The sequence below is a fragment of the Pleurodeles waltl genome, chromosome 6 (assembly GCF_031143425.1).
Source record: "Pleurodeles waltl isolate 20211129_DDA chromosome 6, aPleWal1.hap1.20221129, whole genome shotgun sequence".
Classification (NCBI taxonomy): Eukaryota; Metazoa; Chordata; class Amphibia; order Caudata; family Salamandridae; genus Pleurodeles; species Pleurodeles waltl.
In genome coordinates, this window is record NC_090445.1 from 658,384,718 (window position 1) to 658,410,543 (window position 25,826).

The 25,826-nt window shown below is 46.5% G+C and overlaps 1 protein-coding gene across 1 annotated transcript in view; it reads left to right on the forward strand.

Moving 5' to 3' along the window:
* Positions 1 to 4,688: 4,688 nt before the first annotated feature.
* Positions 4,689 to 25,826, forward strand: part of RABIF (RAB interacting factor) — a 33,781-nt gene continuing 12,643 nt past the window's right edge. Inside the window, exon 1 of the mRNA XM_069239023.1 lies at positions 4,689 to 4,837. Coding sequence (XP_069095124.1) covers positions 4,727 to 4,837 — 111 coding nt within the window. The 5' untranslated portion in view covers positions 4,689 to 4,726. The remainder of the gene's footprint in view (positions 4,838 to 25,826) is intronic.

Consider the following 25,826-nt stretch of genomic DNA (forward strand, 5'->3'; position numbering starts at 1 on the left):
CCTACACTACACTAACAAGGGATAACTGGACCTGGTAAAAGTTGTAAGTACCATAGGTACCCACTACACACCAGGCCAGTCTCCTACAGTACTGTTTCAAATTAACTACCTTGGTGGCTGGGGCACCTTCATTGGGGTAATCTTCAGATGACCCATCCTCATTGCTGCTGCTAAAATGTATCTCTTTGATCCAAATTGATAACAACCATCAAGTATCCAAGTATAAAGTCATCCCCTTCAGAATGTCAATTCCCAGAATATAGTTTAAGAGGGGCACTGTCAAAACAGTGTATTCTCTTTTTGGTGTTCTCCCTACTTTCATTTGAACATTAGTCTGCACAGCGGGAGTTTGCTTTCCACCTAACCCTGTGATGGTGTAATGCTGACCTGTGAACTTTTTCGGATTTCCACATATTAAGGAGGCCTCGATCCAGTGTCCACCAAGGCCTGACCCTTTTGAACATTTTTATGTTTCCAGTGAATTTCTAAATCGACATGGGGTCTGTTATCTTTGCGAGCCCATCCCTGTACCGGAGTTTGGAATCTTTCCTAATCTGATTTAAACCTGTTGACTTTTGCCCAAGTCAAGTCCAGATATATGCTCTCATATCTTTGAGGAGATTCCTCCCCTTCTCTGTTTTCCTCAGTCAACCATTCAGTATTCAGATCTTCCTCCTCCTTCTTCCCCCTTGGAGAAACATTTTTCTCCCTCTCTTTTCCTTCCTCCTGCATCTGTGACTTGCCCTGATTCACACGTTTGTTATCCTGCTTATTCATCTTTCTGCTCCCCTCCTTTCTGTCCAGCCCTCACTTGTGATAATTATTCCATAGACTCTTGGTATCTATCCCATCTATCTGTTCTTTGTTGACTCCATCCTTCAGCAATGCTATAAACATATCTCTCCTAGGTACTTTGTTACCTGTGCAGCCTTCAGATCGAGGCTCTCTCAGGTTTTAATCAGCCTCCCAGTTCTCGTAACTCACAAATTGCCCCCGGCACATCCTTTATGGGATTACCTGTCTGATTGATTAATAGGATCATTATCATGTTTGTAAGCTGGAGGAGAGAAGCAAATTATTTTGTTTCACACTGATACAGAGAGCGGTTCATCCAACTGACTGTGAGCATCACCCAGAAAAATTGCACTTTTCATTCCCTCTTCCTTAATTCTCTGCATTGCATCTCTTAATGTATGTCAGGGCTTATATTTCTGTTGCCAGTCTGACTCTGTAGGATACTTTTGATTACAATCCATGACTGCTAGCTGCAGTAGGGTGATCTGCTGGTTAGCCTGATAGCCCCTAAACTGCTCCTGTACAGTATGATCAGTGCTAAGTATGCAGAATTTCAGAGCATCTCCTACATCTAGCACCACTCCAGGTGCTTAGGTGTCAAATAATCACACCATCCATGTAAGTAATGTTTACCCAGATCTCTGCTGACATCTGTGTATAATATAATTAACTTCCTGTTGAGTATAATCCTCTTGGGAGTCCATGGCTGCCCCCCAGGGCATTGTGGTCCATGCTGTAACTTCCGTCTGTGTATGGGATGCGCATTAATTATTTTCTATTTGTCTGCCTCGCCATGACCACCACTATTTTGACAAGGTCAAAGTCAGTGAAATACCAAATATTAGCATCTCAAACGTCTGGATTCTAGTCCAGCCCTGCTTTATCAATGGCTGAATGAACTTTCTTTATATTAACTCTTCCTCTAAGCTTATTGTATTTATACTGGCCCACACGCACTGCAGCCTTCTCTGCCTGGTAAGTATCAACTTTATCTTGCAGTAATTTATTCTGGCATGACAACATGGTCGAGTTATTCTTGGCTTCAACTAGTTGCCTCTCTGCTCGTGTTCTTGTTCTAACTGAACACATTTCTCAAGCATTTTTCTATAAGCAGATAAAAAGATCGGGACCCATCTGCCTAAGATAGATAAATCCAGTCCCTTCTCTATGGGAACTTTTTGCAAACAATTGAATACCTTTGTTAATTTAGCACCTATAAGACATGCGTCCCAATGTTCACTCATTCCGGCACCACACGCCCATTCATTTGCAAGAGCACCATTAGGTGCTTTCTCTCAACCTAGTATGTCATTTGGCACCTGGGAAACTGCCTTTGCCAAACAGTTTTTTACTATTTAATCTTTTACTTTGAAATCCTGCAGAGTGACACCAAGTTGTGTTGCCCTGTTTTAAACTAAGAGGACACAATGCCAAAGAATGCAGCACTCTTAGTCTGATTAATGAATTTATTAAGGCACTTCCTATATATCAAATAAAATCACATGAAAATATGAACATAAGCATTTAACTTGAATGCAGTGAAACACGTGTATATGCGAAAATACTTACAGCAGTAAAACAATGATAGGCAAAAGATATGCAATACATCAACAGTGAATATATGCAGTGAATATATATATATATATATATATAGTTTAAGCTAAATAATTAAGAATTAAAATGCATCACCATAGGGGTTGAATCATCATCCTTGCCAGCATCAAGCCGAGGAACCCTGAACGGATCAGGCAGGAAAACAGACCAACATGGGATCCTGAACAGTGCGTCCACTTTCAGGCGAGCTCCTTTTTCAGTCCCAAGTTTCCCCACCTTATATACCTTAAACTAACTCAAGAGGAAGATTCTATTAACCCCCCTCCCTCTGGTTATGAAATTCAATCATTGGTTGTACTCGGTCTGTGTCGAAAACACCCAAAGAAACAGGCCCTGCCCCAATGCACATTCCAGAGACAGAGTTTTACTTTTCCTTATTGAAAGCATTCCTGGCCTGAGACTTTCTTATCAAGTCTACCCTCCATATCCCTCATATTTTGTTCTAACACAGTGTGACCCTGTGGTAGTGAGAAAAGTGCAAACATGTTTTGTGTGGAAAAAAGCTCAGTGTGGAAATACCCTGCACCGCCGCTGTGAAGGCACTTGAAGCTAAGCACAAAATGGAGTCAGTGGTCAAGATGGATTTGGTGGTCAAATACACATAGCATTACAGGCTTTTGCCTGCGACTCTCCGCCTAACTAGGATGCACTGTTATGGCTAGAGCTGCCAACTTTATAAATGGGGAAGCAGGTACGACGAGTCTTTGCATCAGCTCATGATCCTGTGATTCTTGGCAAATCACTTAATCTCCCTGTGACTAAAAAAAGAATGTGTACTTGTGTAATGTAACCGGTTCTCATCTAAAGAGTTCCAATACCTACAGGTTGAGTTTCTGCTATACAAAACTGCAAATATAGGGTTTCATTACTCATGCCATGCTGTTTACATCTAGGGTTGCCACCTCACTGGTTTTCTGTCCTGTTCTGTTTCATGTCCAGGTCGGCACAAAATAAGCAAATCACCTAAAGCCGTTATTTTTAGCCCTTTTCTGTCCATAAACAGCAAATATAAACTGAAAACACATTTAAATGTGTTCTATAGCTGCGTTCGATCCCTGAGTAATAATTAAACAGCATCAGAAATGTCTTGTTACATACAGTTTTCATTAAAGTCCTATTTAGTATTGTGTCCCAGCCTCTGAGGACTCCTAAAACAGCAACAAATGGCCTGGATTTTTCCCTTGGAAAGGTGGCAACCTATTTGCATCTCAGTAGTTGAAGGTGATCCTGAACCTGCATGGCGCAGGACCCCGTCCTGCTTTGAAATGCACCCCTCCCGACACTGCAAAGCATCTCTTTCTAAGGGCTGATGTTTGAGAGTTGCTTGTTGTTTGGAAGGGCCCCTTCCCTATTCTTGTAGCACTATACATGCTTTCGAGGCACAGGAGTAAATGCCCCTCTTCTGGGCCTCGCAGTGTAAGAGCATAGATGCGAGGTTCAGGTCATGGGGGACACTGTGGCAAGGCCCCAGATTGGTGAGCTGAGCATGGGACCCTGGGCTGCTGCCCATGCCCAGCGATGGGCTTGCCTCTCAGCTTTAAGGGTTCAAATTCAAGACAAAAATAGAAATACAGTTAATTTAAGTTACATAGCGTGTTAAGTAAGATGCTGCTCATAATGGCTAAATGCAGTCACCTACTCCAAATTATATGACTAATAATATGCACACGTTATTTAACAATTCTATGAACTTAGACAAATATTTTATGTCATCAAAACTTTATTTTTCTTTATATTCAAGGGTAAAAGTACATTCAAATATGTCCGTTCCGAATACTAGTTGTTCAAAATCCTAGTGTGTCTGATTTAATAGACTAATGTTAAACCGTAATAATCTGGGCCACATACAAGATTCACATTACAACTGTCTTGCCTCTCAGTTAACTAATGGCACTGTCCCTGGGGCAGTAATGGTTTTAAGGTCATTGTTAAAAACTATCACTTTTAAAAAGTACTTCTCAGTGCAGTGCTAGAATGTGACATAATAATGTTGAAGCTACCGGGTGGTAAAGAAACACACTTTTATTATTTTGTAAATACTTTATTTTACGTGATGTTTGCTCTAAGATTTACATATCAGACATTGGCAGGGCTTGTGCACGGGATTAAGAGCCAAACCAGAAACTTGGCTCGGCTATTCTTATTCGTTTGTTACCCTACAGTACTCGAGGCGCCCTTCTTCTTCCGCACTGGTCACCAAGAGCTCCCGACGTAGCCTCTGCTGTGACGACCGCGCCCGTAGACGTGTTGTCTGGGCGGGGCTTGTTCTGGCTTGTTTTCATGTTCGGTTGCTCTCACCACCCAAGCAGCCTGTGACATGGAGGCTGGACTGGTATCTGCCGATGGCAAGAACAGCAAGGGCGTGCATTGCCAGCGATGTGGATCAACGGTGCTGCTGCCTGGGGCCGCGCTGTACGCTAGGCGCGAGGTAAGGGACGCGCACTACTAAAGGTGCATTCTATGCGCTATGTAAGTGCATATACAGTATAATTATGGGGTGCTGCATGAGTTGAGGCTCGGCTGGTCATACAGGGGAGAGTGCAATACGCTGGCGGTTGTAGGTTGGGTTTGGAGGGATGCCTCCATGAATGGCCAGGAGCTGGTCTTACTGGAGAGATTAGTGCGGAGTGGCCATGCTGGAGGGTAGGACGTCCAGGAGAACGCTATTGTCTTGCCCACTTGGTTAGGAGTTGCTCCAAGCTGTTCCAGGAAGATCACCAATAACTGAAGGGTTGTGGTGTGGGGTGCACTGGACCAGTGATTTGTATAGCATTAAGGGCGGTATTGGTAACCGACTTATAGGGAGAGAGTTGCACATTAAAATGGGGACCTCTGGCGTAATTTGTAATTATATAGCGCTTACTACCTGTGACTAGGCATTGAAGCGCTTTTCGGCGAGTAGCACGCTACTCTGGAACCCAAGAGGAATTCGTGGTGGATTAGTATACAGAAATATCAGTACTGTATTAGTAAGAGTTAACTTGAGCAGAGGATATGTGAGCACAGGTTAATTACAGACACACACAAACACACTGTACTACTACAAGCTACGTATGCACAGATCACACCATCGAGCGGAACGCCATGGAATGATCATGCCAGGTATGTAGCTGAACTTCATAAATAAATACATCTTATTAAGAACCCCACCTCACTGATAGAGTTGATCAACTTATCCCCTCCCACACTTAAACCTTGCCCCAACCTGAACAAACCTCCACCCCAACAAAAAACTTCCATTCAACACCATTCCCGTTTCATTACACTCCATACCCTGGGCTCGAAAAATCCACTCGACCACTTGCATTGAAGAGTCTTATTTGATCAGGTCTAGCTATTTTTAATACTTAATACTTACTCTCAGTTGAAAAGTAGAGGGGCAATAAAAGATGCCTTTAAATCTTGTTCTTATGTCATATTTGCTCTGTGTTCACAGACGGCGTCAAAGTTATTTTTTTTTTACAATTAATTTTCCTTCTGACTGCAGAGTTCCAGGACTTTGTAAGGTGAACTGTGTGACCTGCTGCTTAGAATGTAAAATAAAAGGATGTAGGGTGTCAGGTTTTTCCTAACACACAACTTTTCAATGACTAAGTCAACTGTGCAAACATTTCAAAATATATTTCAGTAGTTGTGAAAGCCCTTTTTTTTATATATCTGTGTGATGAAAATTATATTTTAATAGGATGAAAACAAATACTTTACATGTTGATGTGCAAAGGATATGTTTTCTGAAACTCAATTTTCACAGTTATTAATACACTATATAGTTTTATCAGTAAAGCTACAAGTTAATGGAGAGGTTTTTGGACACTTCTGTGAAAGTTACTGCATGTAGATGACAATAGCTTCCCACATCATAGTTTAGTAATATATTTATTAAAGCTGAGTGTTTAAACAAACTGAGAAGCACTCCTGCCCTGATGGCAATGTTGTTAGTAAACTAAAAGAAGTCCTAGTTTATGTGGGGTAGACCTCATGGTTATGTGGGCTAGATACTTGTGATGCATGCAGCAAACTTTAGTCTACTTAATCAAACAAAAGAGGTTTTTTTATACTGCAGAAATGCTGAGCTCACATATTTGAAGGTGCAATCATATGTGAGAATTAAGTAAAAGGTGACTGTAAACTATTTGCCTAGGATCACACAATTTGAGACCCATTCATGGGTGAAGTACATTACAGTTAGGTGTAGTAGATTATTTAAGTTAATCGACCTGCAGGTCTATTAACATCTTAATGATTTTTCGAGCCCTGATACCTAACCCAAGCATTGCTTCTTTGTCCTTAATCTACTAATTTCTTCCAGCAAGGCCTCAACCCTGCTGGCCTAGTGTGTGGCCCTGTGCTTGTATGCCACCCAGGAAAACCCTGATCAGTCCTTTTCTTACACCCAACCCCTTTTACAAGCTCTTTTTCTGAGCACTGGCTCTTGCCCCAACAGCCCCAATTCATAAGCAGCTCCTTCGCTATGTCAAAAGAGATTCGCCCCCACCCCGCGCCTGAGCCAGCAGCAGAAAAATTAAACAATAGCTGGGCCACAGGAGGTGGGAGGAGGAATGAAGTGCACCTAAGTGTGCATGTGTGTTTGGCCAGCTGTCTCAGGCCAGCCAAACACACATGTGCACTTAGGTTTCTCCAGCCTGGTTGTGTTTAACAGCCGGACTGGAGAAGCTGCACAGACCCCAGGTCTGTGTCTGAGCGGCGGTCCGAGCCGCTCAGACCAATCCTGACGCTGCGTTCATGCTACGTTTAGCATTAAAGCAGTGCCAGGATTGGTGGGGAGCCTGTGCTGGTATCCCAGGGAATGCTGGGCCACCACATCGAGGGAACAGGAGCGAGGCCGCAGGAGACAGCGGTACAAGGTAAGTTTATTTTATAATTTTTTTTTTTATTGTCTTTCTCTGTCCCCTTTCCCCTCCCCTCCCCTTGAGATTTGCTACCACTGCCCCAGTTGTCCTCCCAACACAGGTAGGCTGTCACCCAGCATCCTGTGCTGATGTTTTTCCATTGTTATAGCGCTAATTTCTTTGGTAGTTGGTCCCACACTTCTAGCAAATAAAATTAATTACCCCAGAATGATCAGTGTACCTATCCTGACAAAACAATGTTAAGTCCTCTTTCGTGATGTCAATTTGCTCGATTATTCCTATACCTCTGTTTTAGCGTAAGCGCTGCATCTCCCTGTTTACTTTCCAACGAGTTCTCTCGACTACATTGTATTTAATAGCCCCTTGCTAAATACGTCTAGCAGTTAGGGCTGTCCAAAAATGTGTGTCCCTGATCAAAACCTCTCACTAATTTCAAAGTCCTGTTTTATCACTTTTTAAAAACCCAATCCTTAAAGCTGCACCAAGCCGTTCTCGTCTACATAAATCACTAAAACATCCGGGGGGAGGGGGTGTGGCCAAGATGGCGGCGTGAGCGGACGCGTTGGTCCGTGCTCCGCCGCCTAGGCCCTAAATCAGCAGTCTGACCCCATTTGGAGAGGCCCGTGGGGTCCCGGCAGGACGCGTGGTGTTGTCCGGCGCCGGGGGCCTGTACATTGACGGCGCCCCGAGATCTTTTGGTGGCGGGTGCGGGGCCGGCGCTGGCGGATGGTGGTGGCGGCGGCCCGCGGCCTCTTTAGGGCGGTGGGCCCGGAGCCGAGTGGTGTGCCAGGAGGCAGCTGAGGTGCGGCGGGCCCCCAGCCGGGAATAGGACCCCCTGAAGGACGGGCCGGAGGCGGGGCCCTGCTGGTGGGCTCGGCGCCGGTGAGGGGAGACGGCGGGGCCCAGAGATCTGGCCCTTAAGAGAAGACAACGGAGGGGTGAGGACCCCTCTGGGTGACTTCGCTTTGCGGCGGTGGTGACGATGGGGGCCCGGATGCCGGCTGGAGGTGTGGACGGCCTGTGGTGACCTTGCCTGGCGCAGAGGCGAGCTGCATTTGGGAGTGACACCGTGGAGCGCACTACGGAGCAGAGGCTGATGGCTGCTGGTGAGGAGCCCGTCTTGGGGGTACGGAGTCTGGTGTTGGTGCGCAGAGGTCTGGCTGAATTCCTGAGCAGCGGCTGTTAGAGGTCATAGATATGGTGACCTCCAAACCTAAATGAGATCGGACGGTGCGAGACATGCTGACGGGGGGATGCCCGGTGCTGGGGAGGGGGGGGGCCCTGAAGATTCGCCGGCCGCAAGGTCCCCTGAAGCAAGGAAGGAGATATTGGAGGAGGACGCGGCCCGGGTTATGAAGGGTTTCCTCACCTCCCTGTTTGAATCGCTCCGTGGGGACCTGCAGGAGCTCCGTAAAGATATATCTCAGGAGGTGAAGGAGTTGCGGGTGGAGCTCTCGTCCCTGGGTGAGCGGATAACCCAGGTTGAGGATGGGGAGGTGGCCCGTGGCGAGGAGGTTGCGGTCCTGCAGCAGGAGGTTCTGCGCCTGCGGGAGCAGCAGGACCTTCTTCAGATGAGAGTGGAGGACCTGGAGAACCGCTCGCGAAGACACAATATTCGCATTAGAGGAGTGCCGATTGGAGCGGAGAAGGATGACATTAGAGACTTTGTGGTGGCGTTGTTCCGTTCAGTGCTGGACCTGGAGGCGTCTCAGGAGATTGTCCTGGACAGAGTACATCGTGTGGGCCGCGCTGGGGGTGTTTGGGATCGCCCGCCGGATATCCTGGCATGTGTCCATAACTATGGACTAAAAGAAAACATTTAGCAGCGGTCACGCAATACCCCGCAGGTCCACTTTAGAGGTCATCAATTGCAGTTATACCAGGACCTGTCGGTTCGGACCTTACAGCGGGAGTTTAAGTCCATCACAGAGCACTTACGGGCACATGCTGTATCCTATACATGGGGACACCCGTTCCGCCTTGTTTTCTGCTGGGAGGACCAGCTTCGCCAGGTGAAGACGGTACCGGAGGCTTGCCGGATCCTGGGCCTGGAGGGAGACTCTCTGGGCTCAGACACGAGTCTAGGACCGACGGGAGGAGATCGCCCGCGCTGGAGGAGGAAGCAGTAGTGCCCCACGGAGGCGGAACAGAAACTGGAACGCCAGTCGGCATTGAGCAGTGTAGCAGCCGGGACAAATGCCTAGGGGGAAGGGCAGGGTGACATTGCTAAGCAAGGGGTCGCTTATGGCGGGCTTGTGCCCTTGTGGGTGGGCCTGGGCGGCGGAGGCGGTGGACTCAACGGGCTATCTGGTAAGGTTCTACGGCCCTATGGAGACTTTCCTCTTGGGATGGGTGTGAGAGGACTTTTTCGTTATGAGCACCTGTTGTGCGTTTTAGATATATGTTTATATGCTTCCCTGCGGGTTAGGTCATCATGGGCTTTAGTGGGTCGGTCATGTTACTTGGAGTGGTGGAGATGCTGTTCTGAGTTCCGGCCCCTTGGTGGTTTCTCTCCCCTCCTGAGCGATTTTCTTCCCTTGATGGTATGACAATTAAGTGCTTAAGTTTGAATGTCCGGAGGCTTATCAACCCAACCAAGAAGTTAGCGATGCTGTCTGCTCTGGAGAAATCAGGGAGCCATATTTGTCTATTACAAGAGACCCATTTGTTACATAGAGATATGTTCCGTTTGCGATCCAGAGGGTTTCCCAGGCAGCTTTGGTCCTCAACAACTATGAAACATGTGGGGGTGGCAATATTGCTCTTGAGGACATTTGCTGGGGAGATAGTGGGGGAGGTACATGAAGTCCCCGGCGGCAGGTTCCCGGCTATTAGAGTTAGGCTTGGGGCCTTTTCTTTTATCAATGCTTCCCTCTATGCTCCGAATTCCCAGCAGGAGACCTTCCTTAGACAGTCAGTTTCCCCTACACTTAGTTCGCCTGATAGTGCCATTTTGGTAGGGGGAGATATTAAACTGGTGATGGACAATGAGCTTGACCGCTCGGGCCAGCGCTTCGGGCAGACTGGTGCTTTGTCGGAGATGGGGCGTCAGTGGCTGGCGGAGTGTGGGTTGGAGGACATATGGAGGATATCACATCCCACGCTCCGGGATTACTCCTTTTACTCAGCCGCGACCAAGACATATGCACGGCTCGATCTTTTTCTGGCCTCGCATGAGTTTATGTCCCGGGTTCGGGAGGCTACGATTGAGCCTAGGGCTCTGACAGATCATGCCCCTATCACGGTCGAGCTGGCCTTGGAGATAGGTCGCGTTGGCATGCCGAGCTGGCGCTTTAGAGACTCCCTGCTTCAGAGCGAGATAGCAGTAGATTTGCTTCGTCGTGCGATTAGGGATTATATCAGCTTCAACAATGAGGGCAGTACTTCTGTGGAGACTGTGTGGGAGGCGCTGAAGGCGGTAGTGCGGGGCGAGGTGATGGCATTGTCGGCGAGGGATAATAGAGCGAGGAGGGAGGTGAGGGAGAGGCTTGAGCAGAGGGTAGCTGTCCTGGAGCGTTCCCATAAATCCACTGGTGCGCCTAGAATTTGGCACGAATTAGAGAAGGTACGGCAGCAGTTGAAACGACTGGACTGGGATAGGGCGGAGTACGCAGTAGCACGACTTAAGCACAAATAGTATATCGGGAGCAATAGATGTGGAAAGCTATTGGCGTATCGCCTACGAGCGCAGCGTGCGGCGTCAGCGGTCAAGCTGATTCGTTCTTCCTCTGGCGAAGAGGTTTGCACGAGCGATCAGATTGCAGAGGCCTTTGCCGGATTCTACCGGAGGTTGTACGCGGCGGACAAGCGGGATGATGCGGCCCTGGATTCTTACTTAGAAGGCATAGCAATTACTCCTCTCGGTGAGCGTGAGGCGTCCCTGTTGGACCAACAGATAAGGACGGAGGAGGTTATATCGGCTATCTCCCGCTTAAAGAGTGGGATGTCCCCTGTTCCTGATGGGTTCACAGCACTGTTTTATAAAACCTTTTGTGCTGAGCTCGCCCCGCTTCTTGTGAGGCTTTTTAATTCCTTTCGGATGACGGGAACCCTGACGCCGAGTATGCTAGACGCTACCACTACTGTTATACATAAACCGGGCAAAGACCCAGAGGAGTGCGCTTCATATAGGCCGATTTCGCTTCTGAATATTGGCACTAAGTTATTTACGGGGATCCTTGCTTACCACTTTAATCCTTATATGCCAGGTCTTATTGATCTGGATCAGTCTGTTTTTATTCCGAATCGACAGTGTGGTGACAATACGAAGCGCCTTCTGCATTTGTTAGATAAAATTGATAGATTCCATAGAGAGGCGCTTTTTCTCTCTATCGATGCCGAAAAGGCGTTCAATAGGGTTTATTGGCCATATTTATTCCGGGTTTTGGAGCGTTTTGGTCTGGGCCCGGGCTTCAGATCTTAGATCCAGTGTGCCTATCGGTCCCCTAGAGCTGCAGTCAGAGTTAATGGTGTGCTTTCTAGGCCGTTCCTGCTGGGGCGGGGGACCAGGCAGGGGTGCCCGCTTTCCCCCCTTTTGTTTGCGTTACATATGGAGCCCCTGGCACAGCACTTGCGGGACAGTCCCTTGGTGAAATTTGGCGGAGACCACCATCTTATTACTTTATATGCTGACAATGTTATTCTTACACTTGCAGAGCCTGCGGCCTCTTTGCCTGCGCTAATGGAGATACTAGTTGCCTTCAGCCAGGTTTCGGGATTTAAAGTGAATATGCAGAAATCTCAGGTTCTTGGTCTGTCTCTGAGCGCTGATCAGGAGAAGGATCTGAAGGCTCGATATCCCTTCACTTGGTCGTCCTCACGCCTTTCCTATCTCGGGATTGAGTTGGCGACGTCTGCTGTTAAAACAGCGAGTGTGAACTACGCGAAACTGGTTCGCGATGTACGACGGGACCTGGAGTTGTGGGGGAGCCATAAGCTGTCTTGGCTGCGCAGGGTGGCTGCGGTCAAGATGACAATCTTGCTGTGAATACTGTATATGTTTCAGGCTCTCCCACTAGCCCCACCTCCTTGGACGATTGCCACCCTGCAGTCGGCGGTCTTGAGATATATATGGGAGGGTCGTTCGGCGCATCTTCCGCGGCAGGTTCTATATCGTCCCAAGGGAAGCGGGGGTTTGGCGATACCATTTCTTCTGAGAGATCTTCAGGCTACACAGCTACGCTTTCTGGTGGAGTGGAGTCGCGCTCTCACGGAGAAACACTGGTGTTTTATGGACCAAGCGGTGGCGGGCTCTCATATATGGAAGGAGCCCTGGCTCCGGCGCCGACATAGGGCTGGTGGCCTTTATTCTTCCCCCGATTACTTGTACAACGTTATGAGTATGGGATGCGGTTGCTTGCCGTTTAGAGCTGACTTCTTTTCCATCCCCTATGACTCCCATAGGCGCGAACCCTGACTTTGAGCCTGGACTGAGTGTGGAGGGCTTGAGACACTGGTATGAAGGGGGTTGCTGGAGAGTAGGGAGTCTTTTTGACGAACAAGGGGTGTTGTCCTTCGACCAGATGCGAGAGGCCTATGGACTGGTGGAAGCAGATAGATTGATGTATTATCAGGTTCGACACTGGGCTCTCTTGCCGGCGAACAGAGCTCTGATAGACAAGCCTCTTACGCCATTTGTGAAGTGGCTGTACCTAAAGAAGGATAAGAGAATCATTTCAGAGCTGTATCGGCTTTTGCAAGGGGAAGGCCGCCCGCCTAAGTCAAAAGGGCAGTTGCGATGGGAGAGGGAGCTGGAGAGAGAACTCTCAGATGAGAAATGGGATAGCATATTCTATAGAATACACCACACAGCATATAATGCAGCTGGGACAGAGACATCATATAAAGTCGCTTCATATTGGTATTACACTCCAGCGCGGGTGCATGCATGGAATCGTGATAAGTCGGATCTTTGCTGGAGGGGGTGTGGAGCTACGTGTACGCTTACGCATTTGCTTTGGCACTGCCCCAAGCTGCATCGGTATTGGGAAAGCATAATAGATGATATTGATGCAGCGTTCCAAGTTAAGATCCCGAGACTCCCATCGTATATTTTATTGGGGTTGCCTAATTCCCTTACTTTTCCCTTATGGTCCTTAAAGGAGAGGCAGATGGCTTTAGCTCTTAATGCAGCGCTGCAATGGATCCTAGCTCTTTGGGGTACAGACAGAGTGCCGACGCGTATCTCATGGTTCCAGAAACGGTGGTTTATCTTGGCCATGGAGAACATTACGGTAGCATCCCAGCAGGGGGTTGGAGGCTTGGGTGAGTTGTGGAAGCCGTTCCTTCGGATTCTCTCAGCAGAATTTGCTGAGCTGACGTGCCCGTTATACCAGAGAGTCTTGAGGCTGATTTGAATTTTTGGTCTGAGGGCTGGGGGGGGTGTTGGATGAGGGAGATGAGCTTGGATGATGCAAAGGGTTGAGGTGAGGAGAAATAGGAAGTTGACATGGTTTCTTGGAGGGAAGCATAGTTGAAGTGTTCATGTTTGTATGTTTATGTGTTGTCATCTTTGGGACTGGGACTTCGGAGGAATATTGGGCATTACTGGTGGACACATGATTCTGCAATGAGAAGACTGGCTGGGTAGTTCCGCGGGGTGTGATCTTCTGATTTCGAGAGAGACTGACGCGTGAAGGTTTGAGATTGCTATTGTGCTGATATTTGCATTTATGTCCCGCGATGAGCTGTGTTTGTATGTTTTTTTCGCCTTTTTTTTAAATACAATAAACAGATTTGATCCTAAAACATCCGGGGAGGGCGTTACACTCACCAAATCAAATAGCCAGGGCAATAATGTCCCCACTTCACCCCCTTCCAGCCTCACCAATCTTAAATGTAGTGGTCCGAATTCCCAAGTTGCTTCCAAAAAATCTTCTGCTTGTTTCGCTGCCCGTTTATGAAAGAGTGCCTAAGAATCCAAATAGAAAATATTGTCACACTTGAGCCTGCTACGTAACTAAGAAATTAAAATGATACTGTGTTAAAAGCTCCTATATGGGTAATCCCCACCAATCCGGCCAGCACTTTCCTCATTGCACCTCGGACTTGAGATGCCAGCAACTTCTTCCTGTCCTGGCGACAAAAAAAAGTACCTTTCTTTGCCCCGCCCATTGATTTTAACTGCAAACACGTTCCCACTCAGCACAGCAATTCTCCTATGCTTTTTTACTTCACTGTAGCCCATTTCCCGCTTGGTCTGTTTTCAATTTTGTTTTTTTCTAGTGCAACCACAACTTTATCTCTTTAAGTGCAGCATTCTCAGTGTTTATGCCATTGTCTTTACTGGACCCTAACAGTTCAGAAACTCTAAAGGTTCCAAAAAATAGCCTTATAACTTAGTTGGAAACGCTTCAAAACTAGAAAGACATAACACTTCTTATAGTTCTCCTGCCTGTTAATCTTTTTTCTTTTGCGCACTCTTGTAACAGTGTGTTCCCTAATTCTCCTGCAGTTGGCTCATATACTCAGAAAGACATGCCATAGAAACTAATGCTGGACAGTTTGCCAACAATTATTGTTTCTGTTATTGTTGGTCATGATTAAATGCACCACATCTTCCCTTCTCTCTTCCAGACCCTTTAAATCCTGATCTCTGCATATAGCACTGGTGACCAAAATGTGTCCCATGCTTGCCCATAGGCAGCCCTATTATTCTCAGCCTCCCAACTCCCAGACCTCTTCCAGTACCTCGTCTTCTGCCCATCTGCCCTGGGCACCAAACTATGGAATGTCTGCCACTGTGACCGAGGCAAAGCTTTTTGCTTTAAACATAATATTAAAAATGAAACAGCCAAGCATAAAATGCTGTAACAACTTCAGCAGTTTCTTGTTACGTTCTGACAATTCATCGTTACCTTTGCCTCACTGTACAAAATAAAGGGTACCATTTTATTGGCTAGCTTATTGCCCCACAAAGAAATAGCTACAAACAATGGAAAGTACTCCAAAATGCAATACTTCTTTACTCCATCATCCACTTCTTAGGCCATCTCTCAAAATACTACCTTTATCCCAGACCAGTCCAAAGTCATCAGAGTCTGCTGCATCCGAAAAAAATCAGAATCAGCCACACCAATTCCAAATCCAGGGACCACATGGTCACTATGTACCGCAGGAATATCAGCCAAACCTCTAGATTAGCCAGCGCCAATGCTGATATTTTTACTCTGTAAAAGGATGTGCCCACTCTACTCTACATGTGACGTTTAGATGTCCCAACAGCCTCTGAACTTCCCTGAGCTGTAACTTTGTAGCTGCTACCGCCTCTTCTTGGGTCTATCTGTATTCCAGATACAGTGTTTCTAACTCAATTGCCAGAAAAAACAAAGCTGTACTTGGGCTTTCATACTTTTTTTGCTGAGTACAGAGGCACAATCAACTTCCTTGCTACTCCTAGGAAATCCTGTAAAGCCCTACCACATACACCTGTGCCTCCTGCATCAAGGAATAAAAAACTATCCAAATAATGAGTCACAATCTCATGGCCTGACACAACTATAAAACACCATTGCAAGAAAGTACTAAATGTCTTGAACAGCCTTCATGTCATTGCACAGCCCATGGGTAAGACTTTGTGTACAAATATGAAGGCGTCAAACTGAATATCCAATGAAGAACAACCAACTGTATTTGTTAGAAGCAGGCTGACTGTAGACATTAAGCGAATTCACTACCTGTTCCATATCTTGCCAATTCGATTGCTACATCTACCAAGGCAAACTGCAATGCTGCGTCCTCCGTAGCAATGAAGCCTTTGACAGATAAACCATCTGGTTAGGACAAGTGATGTATGATCCGAAATTCTCCTTAAACTTTTTTTGGGACAACTCCTGAAGGGGATACCATAAGACTTTTCAGCAGGCATTAAGTAAACAGGCCTGCCATCCTCCCTCCTTCTACTTTTTTTTTTTTTTCTCAACGTTTTTCTCACAACCTGTGACATCACCCTTGCTGATCTTAAATTGTCCATAAACCTCCTTTGTCTAGGCTCCTCGTAACCAAGTTTAAAATTTTCTTGAAATCCCCATTCCAGCGTACCCGCATCCTGTCTGTTTGGGTAAAAGGACAGCAAGAAATTCAATTTGTCAATATTAATCATCTTTAAAGCACTTTTTTTTTAAAGGTTCTGGGCATCCCTCTTGATTGACTTGACCAAAACTTGCCTGCCTCTAAAACACTGCAACACTGTGTGAATTCTCCCACACTTTGCACATGCATGCTTATGCCTTCAGGGATTTCTGATACAGTAGCCTCTGTTAAATATTGAACATGCTGCAGAATTAATCCCTTTGCTCCTACCGTAGATGCACAACCACCCAAGGGTGGGCCTCCCTGGAAAGGGGTGATCTTGTTCCATCAAACCACTAGCTATATGAATTACTTTTGGAGGTCATGTTGGGTACGCGAGTTGGAGCCAAAGCTCATTATCCACTTCACCCAAGGCTTGTCTGGTTTCATTCCCAGTCTGATCAGAAATTCTTTTTCATAGTGTAACTGTGCCTTCCACTTCCGACATCCATCTGTGCTTTTCTGATTGTGTCTATGTATTTAAACATGATCTGTCTGGAAACTTTTCACAATAGACAGTTGCATAAATAACAAAGGCGGCAGTCCATTATTAATGATGTTAGACACTTTTGTTGACCATGCAGGTACCTAAGCCATCGCTTTGGATCTTTCTGTTGATTGACCCTCCCTATGCAACAGTTTGTACACTCCCACTAAATCTCCTTTTTTTCTGTCTAGCTAAATGTGCGCCCAGAGACATGAGCACCCCCCATGTTAGTTGGTCTTTTGAGATCTTCAGATTTTCCCTTGCGCTCCTGTCTGTCTTCTTACCCTCAACCTCTTTACCCTTAGTTTTATCTGACTTACCAGCACCTTCAGTTTTCTTGCCCTTCTCCTTTGTACCTTTGTTCTCACCACTCCCCTATGCTTTTATCCCTTTTCGGTCCCACGTCCGTTTTCCCCAAAATTTGTACTAACACCTTTTTCTGTGCTTGCTGTACCCCTTTTACCTTCCCTTACCATCCCATTTCCACTGTCCTTCCTCACCAGGCTTTAGCCTTTGCCTGGTGTTGCTGCTTTTTTTGCCCCGTAAGCAGTCTGCGCCCTTCAGAAACTTCAGCATGGCACCCATACTTTGCTCCAGGTATCTGTAGTATAGTAGGTTTCTCTGACAAGTTAATCGCCCCCAACTATGTCCTTTGCTCTCTCCGTGGTTTTTGCTTGTCTTGCCAATGCAAGATATCCCTCTCTTCCGTCTCCTCTCCCTCCTCCTTTTATACACCTCAAGCACCTCTTCACTTTCAAATATATCCCATCATGCGTGCTTGCACCAGGACACTCCATCACCCATACTCCCATCAAATATTCATCATTCAACATTTTGCATTTTATTATTATGATTTTGCTCCTTCTCCCTTGCAGTCGGGATGGTTGCACCAGGCCTCTTCTTCAATTCGGTCGGTGTTTGCAGGTCCCATTCAACCCGATAACTACAGCTCACATTAACTGGTCTCTTTTACCAGACTTGCCCTGACAGTGTCCCTCCGTTTGCTCCAACTTAAGGGTGTTGTAGCCCTGTTACTTGCCATTGCATATGCACCTACATCCATGTCATGCACCCCTTCTGCTGAGATCAAATCCATTTCCCCGCGAGCTTTTACTTAGACTTTTGCTTACCCATTCCTTGTCTCACGCTTCCCAGGCAATACCCTAATTTCCTTGGAAAAAACACAATTTTATCCCGTGATGCTCCCAATTATCACCTCAGCATAATCCTGTTTTGGCCTACCTTTCTCAACATAAAGGGTGTTCCCCCCCCCCCCCCCCCCCCCCTAAATTACAGCTCATTGCCGAACTTCCAGTCCTTTCCATCGGTGCAGCAGCGTGTATTGCAGCGCTGTTTTGTTTAGTTTCAGGAGATTGACGAGGGCCAGCAGATGGCACCAGAGTGCTCAGGCAGCAATGCGTTCAACTCACTGCAGCAGGTGAGGACGGAGCTGACTTCGTCCTTACCTGTGACAGCATGTGTTTCTCCCCCCCCCCCCCCCCCCCCCCCCCCATGCGGCTCTTTGTGCTTGCTGGCCACCTGTTCTGGACAGCGAGATTGTGATCTCTGACCTCTCTTCGCTGGTGAGGCCAATTCCAAGACCTGACCACCGCTAAGGCTGTTCCCACATAGTGTCTCTCCTGTGCACCTACCCCCGCTACGGGAGCACCTCTAAATGTGCTTCGCAACCTAATTTTGCTCTTAGTCCTGGGGAGTGAGCATACCAAAACTGCGGTTGCCACACCAGCCGCCCCTTCCTTTGCTGCCTCATGAGGCGTAGCCACGCCTGGGACAAAACCCCAGGGCTGATAAGATTGTCATGGCCTACAGTGCATAATACCAGCATAGCGCCCCTTACAACTAGCCCCTCATACAACATTGTTTCTGGTTTATAGTTATAACTAAACCTACCCAGAAAGAACCATAGGATTTTACTTTATTGTATGCAAAAAAACTAAAAAATGCTACCTACAGGCTCACAGTACACTTAGCAATGTGCCAACTTAACACATTTTCCCTAACTTTCACCAAGACCCAACCCCCTGAAGCATCCCAGGGATGGGTGCCCATAGGCTACCACTGCTGGGATCTCTTATACCAGTAAGTTCCTTAACACACTGATTTATCACCTGGTGATTGGAACCAGAAATCAGTACGTTAAATACAGATGACTTTTATGCTATGGGTGTATTAATCAATTTTCACAAAATTGTTGGAGGGGCTGGACCCCAATTTGTATGATCAGCTCCATCAATCACAAGATGTACAATGGCCTGATCTGTGTGCAGCAGGAAAAGTCACAGGAATAGTCACATGCCTCCTGTTCCCGAAAGCATGGATAAACCAGTTATGATCATAAGCTTCTTGATACCAGAGGCATGGCTAAATAACTCTTTTTAATAGTCTTGTATAGTGCTGACCATATATAACTGGGAACCCAAGTGTCCGTCCCTTAGACACGAAAAGCAGGCAACAAGTTTAAAAAAAGAATTGCCAAAACAAAGCGGTCTTGGTTTAATATTCTAGTGCATGCAGCGTTAGAACATAAGAGGACTATACATGGGACTGCGACAACAGGAACGGATAGAGAGAACTATAACCTAAATAGTTCCTTAAGCAGTTCAGTGCAATTGTATGAGTGGAAGGAGAAGGATACATACAAACAGCAAGAAGCATTAGACGGGTGATGAATGCTACAATGGGCTGAGACAAGTTTTTTTTTTTTTTTTCTTTTTTCTTTTTTTAAATTCTTTTTTATTAAGGTTTGCACAATTATTTGCACAAGACACAAAAAGTGGTAGTCTCAGGGTACTGGTTTCATAGCTTGCAGTATAATGTTCAATACTTCGTATACATTAATTTTGATGCACAGTTTACGGTTACTGGAGGGCTGAGCCAAGACTTGATTGACAAAGTCTCAAGCCAAAGGCTGAAAGATGCTGGTGAAGGAAAGCCAGCGGCTGAAAGGGCAGACCCAAAGTCCGCTCTCTTTACGTTTTAGCAATAGGTTTGTTTGACAGCTGTGCTGTCAAAACCCAGAACTTATATGTGAAGGGCTAATTAGTATCCACATTGATGCTGTTTCATCAGAGGAAGTGATGTCATCACTTTATCTTATTTTTTTCATTATTCTGTATTGATCTGTGATTCATTCATAAATGAGGTGCAAACTTTTGTATGGGATAATATTCATCCATGTAAACAAATGATGTACACCATACATCAGGGGTGTGGAATTGAGTAAAATATATACTTGTCCATGGGAGAGGTTGCTTCTTAAATCTATTTGTCCTGTAAAAATAAATCTAGTTTTCCCTTTGGTGCCATGTAGTGAGGCAATTAATTATAGCAGCAATCTCATTATGTAAGAGCTCTGATAATAGCCTCTCTGATTATGCAAGGGCTTCTACTGTAGTAGGGCTTGAATACTTGCAATTTCAATCCCTACTATAGCAATTTCCTTATTTTGCTGCCGTTCTGCAGATCTAAGTACTGGGGCTGGACGAAGCAGTAAGCAATAGTTCCAGGGCTGGAATGCCTTTGAGTTTGCATGTCTTAACGATTCTCACCAGCTCTTCTTTAATCTTTTCCCATAATGAGAGAGGCTGGAAATGTACTCCTGACAATGGCAGAATTAGAAGTTCTTCCAAAGTTGGAGGAAAAAAGTGAACTTATAAACGCTCAATAGATTTTCACATGAGCAGATCTACACATGCATATTTACTTGTGCTAAAATACAATTCACAAATATTTTCTAGTAGTACGATTTCCTGGTCTACTTCTGTAAGATTCTGTGAATTCATGAAAGCCACTAATTTAAAAACATACCATGGGTGCACTTTTGATATTTTCTGTAAGAATTGGGTCCCTAATTAGGTCTGGCATTAACAAACACATTTTGTTTTTATTAAACTTCTATATCTCTCTATATCTATCAGCTGGCTTTACTGTGAGTGATCGTATTCTGCTGTTCCACAAGGAGCACATCGGCACACAAAGTAGTTTTGTTCAGTGCCAGGAACTACTGTGGCAATCGGTGGTGTAACGAAACTGAAGGGGGCCACCCCTGCTAAGAACCCGGGACCCCTCCTCCCCCCCCCAAGACTCAGTCAGGGCAGGTGCTGTGCTGATGAGGCCCCATGAAGGGTGGCTGTGCTGCCTTTGTTACGCCATTGGTGGCAATGTGTTCTTTTTGAGGCCAAAAACTTTTTTTTATTTTTGCCAGTGTTTGTTACAATGGTGAGAGCCTGGCAGCTGCCACAACAATAAAATGTTTCAAAAGTCGTATCAAAACAAGACACGCATTGATGGAACCAAAAGACTTGCAAAAAAAATGCTGGATCGGTTGGCTTTGCCAGTGCTTGTTTATTTTCATGCTTCCCATAATCTTGTGTGAAAATGGTTACACTGACTTTTTTTTTTCCCCTAGGAATATTTTTGGGAAATACTAGCATGCATCAACATATTTTACTAAATGACGTTTCAAAGAAATAGCACCTAAAATTTCATAGTAGGGAAAGCTTTTTTTTTTCCTACTTGCATTTTTTTCTGAACATTGCATTTTGAAAGCAAAGAATCATCACTCTTGCTTACAAGCTTCTGCAAACATTTGCATCTAATCAGAGAGTGTTCTGGGAGTATTATACTTAGCCTGATATTGATAAACCTTTCAAACATGTGCACACTTTATTTTTATTTTACTGGAACCACTGTTCAGTGTGACATTAAAATGTTTATTTACAGCGCTCACCCTAATAATTCAGGCTTTTCAATAATGAACCATAAATACAAGTTTGAACAGCATTAACATATGGACACACACATTACCTCAACTGCAGAGAGTGTCCTTCTGTGTAAACTGGCAGCCAAAGTGTTTGTGCTGCAGGGGGTTGGGCCTGCTTGTCCCAAGGACAAAATAAACATGAAAACTTGTTGGCCTTGACCCCAAACTATATGTCCCGGGCGTCGGGGATAGCAATTCTACATCCTTGACAGACATTGAGGACCCACAAACTCATTACTTAGCACATACACACCATAGGCACGTATACAGTTCACACTCAGCACACACCAGACAACTGCACGATCAACACTATACAAACCTCACAACTGTACATTAACACAACAACCAACCACCACACACACCCAAACACCTCCACTCCACCAAGCCCCCTACACTGCACTGTGAAACACACAACATCCACTCCCACCCACAACACAACCACCATGTAACGTCAAAAGCACCCTCGCTTCACAGACAATGAGTTGAGGGTCATGGTCGATGAAATCGTCAGGGTAGAGCCACAACTGTTTGGAGCATAGGTACAGCAAACATCCATTGCCAGGAAAATGGAGTTATGGCAGAGAATAGTCGATACAGGTCAATTCAGTGGGCAACCATCTACGCACGAGGGAGGACATCAGGAAGAGATGGAATGACTTCAGAGGGAGGTGCGTTCCATGACATCCATACACCAAATTGCGGTGCTGAAGACTTGCGGTGGCCCTACCTCCTCCCCAAGAGTTTACATTGTGGGAGGAGAAGGTCTTGGACATCCTGCATCCAGAGGGCCTGACTGGAATACCAGTAGGACTGGACTCGGGTATGTAACTAACACTGCCCTGGCACTAAATCGTATGGTCCAGCATGCCTCTTCCCCACCAAATCACCCTCCAATACACCCTGTCTTCATCTACACCTCCCACCTAATCACCTGATGCCACACCACCACCCAGCCCCAATGCCCACACAGTCCCTGCAAGTGCACCGATAGCACTGGCAATCACAATCACTAAGACTCTCACAGTGCACCTGCCCATCCCCATCAAAACTTGCAATGTGCACCTCACCTCACATCACATCTCATGCATGTATGACTATTGCACTAGCTACACCAACTGGATGCTTCGACTTAGGACCACTACATGGCAATGACAGCAATGCAGTGGCACAGCACAATGCAAAACCACACCAGACACAGCACTATCACCAGACCTAAGGGCCACTAATCCAGATCAAAAACCCAGAAATTGACTAAAAATGGGCTTGTAGGTAAGAAGAGATACACCATGCACAACATGCACAGACAGGACAAGCAAACTTGCATACACATAAATACCTCCCTCCCACTTGGACACCATGCTGCAATGTATAGCCATGCCCACTCACAACTAGCAAGACTGAATTGCCACATGCTAACAGGGCACACCTGTCATGTGAACCATCACACAGGAACAGAACCCACCCACCGACCTAAAGTTACCAAGCCTGACCGGCCACAACCCCTATGGAGTATGGTACATATGTCACAAACCAGCATCCACAAACTGTGGTAGCAGTGCTGCACCTGTCATTGCCATTGCTGGGAATCAAGTCAAGCCACTGTATGCATCACACAAAGACACAACCATTCACACCTCCGCCACTTAACCCTCTCTACTCCATCCACAGGTAAACCTGCCAGTGCTACCATGGAGAGAATACCAGAGACTGCCAGCCCTCCTCAGGATGAACACCCCATTGAGGACAACACTGTTAGATGTTTGGACGGTGACGACCTACCTGGCCCATCTGGGAACCCTGGTGCGTCTACCACTCCCATCCTCACCCTGCCCACATCAACCCACCAACCTACACCCTGTGCAACCAACATCACAGCCAACCCTTCGTCCTGAAACCTGTGTCCCAAGGACCGTTCAATCAATAGTGTGCCCCACAGTACAGGAACCTGAGTCTACCCCTTACATCAGAGACAATGAAGGTCCTGCTGGCACTGGCACTGGGACTGGGACATGTACGTCGTGACAACCCACCATATGACATCATTGTGTCATGCATGTCACAGGTATCAGCCTAACCAGGATGGCACAACATAGGCCTGCTCCACATTCTGGTAAAAAAAAACATGTATGGGGCACTCATATTGGTGCAGCAAGGCATGATATGTGTATAAAATGGCAACTGCTTGTCCTGCTGCACAGGACAGATGGAAGTGACCCAAGTCTGCCGGCATATGTCATCCTGGCGGTAGGGGGGTAGCATCCGCCATGCAACTTCTCATTGGTTAACATTGCTGCCTATGGGGGACTTGGGCCAATGGCGATCACCGCTGGTAGTGACGGTCCTGTACGCAGTGGCCGTCACCGCCATTTACTGCAGCCTTGCTCATTTGACTCCTCACACTCTTGCAAGCAAGTCCTCCACGACGTGAGCTGCTGTGTGCTGTCTCTGGGAGCCATCATGCCACATTTTGCAGGTGATAGGGCCCCAGCCTTCACCCAAGAAGAGCTTGAGAAGCTGGTGGAAGGGGTCCTACCCTTGTATGGACAGCTGTATGGGGCACCAGAGGAGCAGGTGAGCCCAGTGCCATAGTCATGTGTGATAAGGGTGTGTGTGAGGGTGCATGGCGTAACTATGGCGGTCTGGAAGTACATGCATGCAGGGTGAATGGAGTTAAGGCGTGCAAACCGTGACGATGGGTATGTGTGGGCATTTGGTGAGTTTACTGTTTATAGTCCACTGCTGTTGGTATGGTGCCTGTCTACATGGATTTCTCCTTCTGTCTGTGTCACCCATGCAGGTAAACGCTCATCAGAAAAAAGGGGTCTGGTGTGCCATCGCCAAGCACTTGCGGACCCTGGGGGTCCATGCACGGCGGAGCACCCATTGTCTCAAGCGGTGGGAGGACCTGAGGCGCTGGGCCCGGAAGACAGCGGAGGCCCAGCCGGGGATGTCCTCCCAATGAGGGAGGAGTGCCTGTCGGAGGGCAGCATAGCAGCCACAAGGGAGTGAGTACTGACTGTATCCTGTAACTTGGCTGCCCTTAAATGGGATTGGGTGCCTCACTGCAGGCAATTTGACATTGTCGTTTATGATACAAGTTCATTGTCAATTGCCAGTGGGTATTTGGCAACCTGGCAGAGTATCATTAGTAGATGTGTTGCCATGCTGTACTGTCGGTGGGTGTACATGTCACATTTACATTCTTCGCCATGTCTGTAATGTGGATATGCAGTGAGGACATAGGCACATGTCTGACTCCATCCTGTCCATGCAATGGATGTGAGTGGATCACCCTAAGCACTGTGTATGAGCAGCTCCATCCATCTGCATTAGTAGCTCTGAGGTGTCAGGCCTATCCCATCTGTGTTGCCAACCTGTAAATGCTACTGTGTGACTCTCCTTTTATCACTGGGGCTATGTACATCATGTACTATACCTGGTATTGACAGGTTGTGGGGCTGCCAAATACAGTTCCACCACAGAAATGGCCCTGATGGGACAGGAGTATAGGTCTGATAGCGCACTAGGCATTTATGAGTGATCTATTGACTGTAGGGTATGTGTAGGTAATCAAACTGTGATACTGGAATATGTAGAATATATGTGGTCTAACTGCACAGATCATGGATTCCTAGGTGCCATCCTTGGGGGGCTGGGGGGTGGTAATGTGGCCCTCAAACCTATGGGATGGTACTAGAGGTGGGAACTGCCCTTGGCGATTCCTAATTTGTCACCATGGTGTGTACATGGCATGTATAACAAAGCCCTAGCAATTCCTATGCTGCAATGCTGGGTTACTGCCTACATCATGTCAAGTTGGACATTTGGGGGCACATCTTATGGGCTGTGACTATTACAGCTTGACTAGGGTAGATAATGAGTGGTTTGGGTTTGCATGACATAAGGCGTGTTGATGTGATTCACAATTTGGATTCAGTCTCCTCAGGCTGCCTTATTTGGTAGTGGGATGTGTAAATGGTACACAGCCAGCGGTGTTCATCCATGTGTGCCTAATAAATGCTAAACATTGCCTTCTGAAATGTGTGTTGTCTGGCCTTTGTGACATGTTTTGCCATATTTGGAATGGTGTGTGTGTGAGAGGCTGGAGTTCTCATGGTGCGTAGTCCAACTGGTGTACCTGCATGTGTGGTGGCATTGGAACTGGTCCATGATGTTACATGTGAGTTTCAGTGGTACTTCTGTAGAA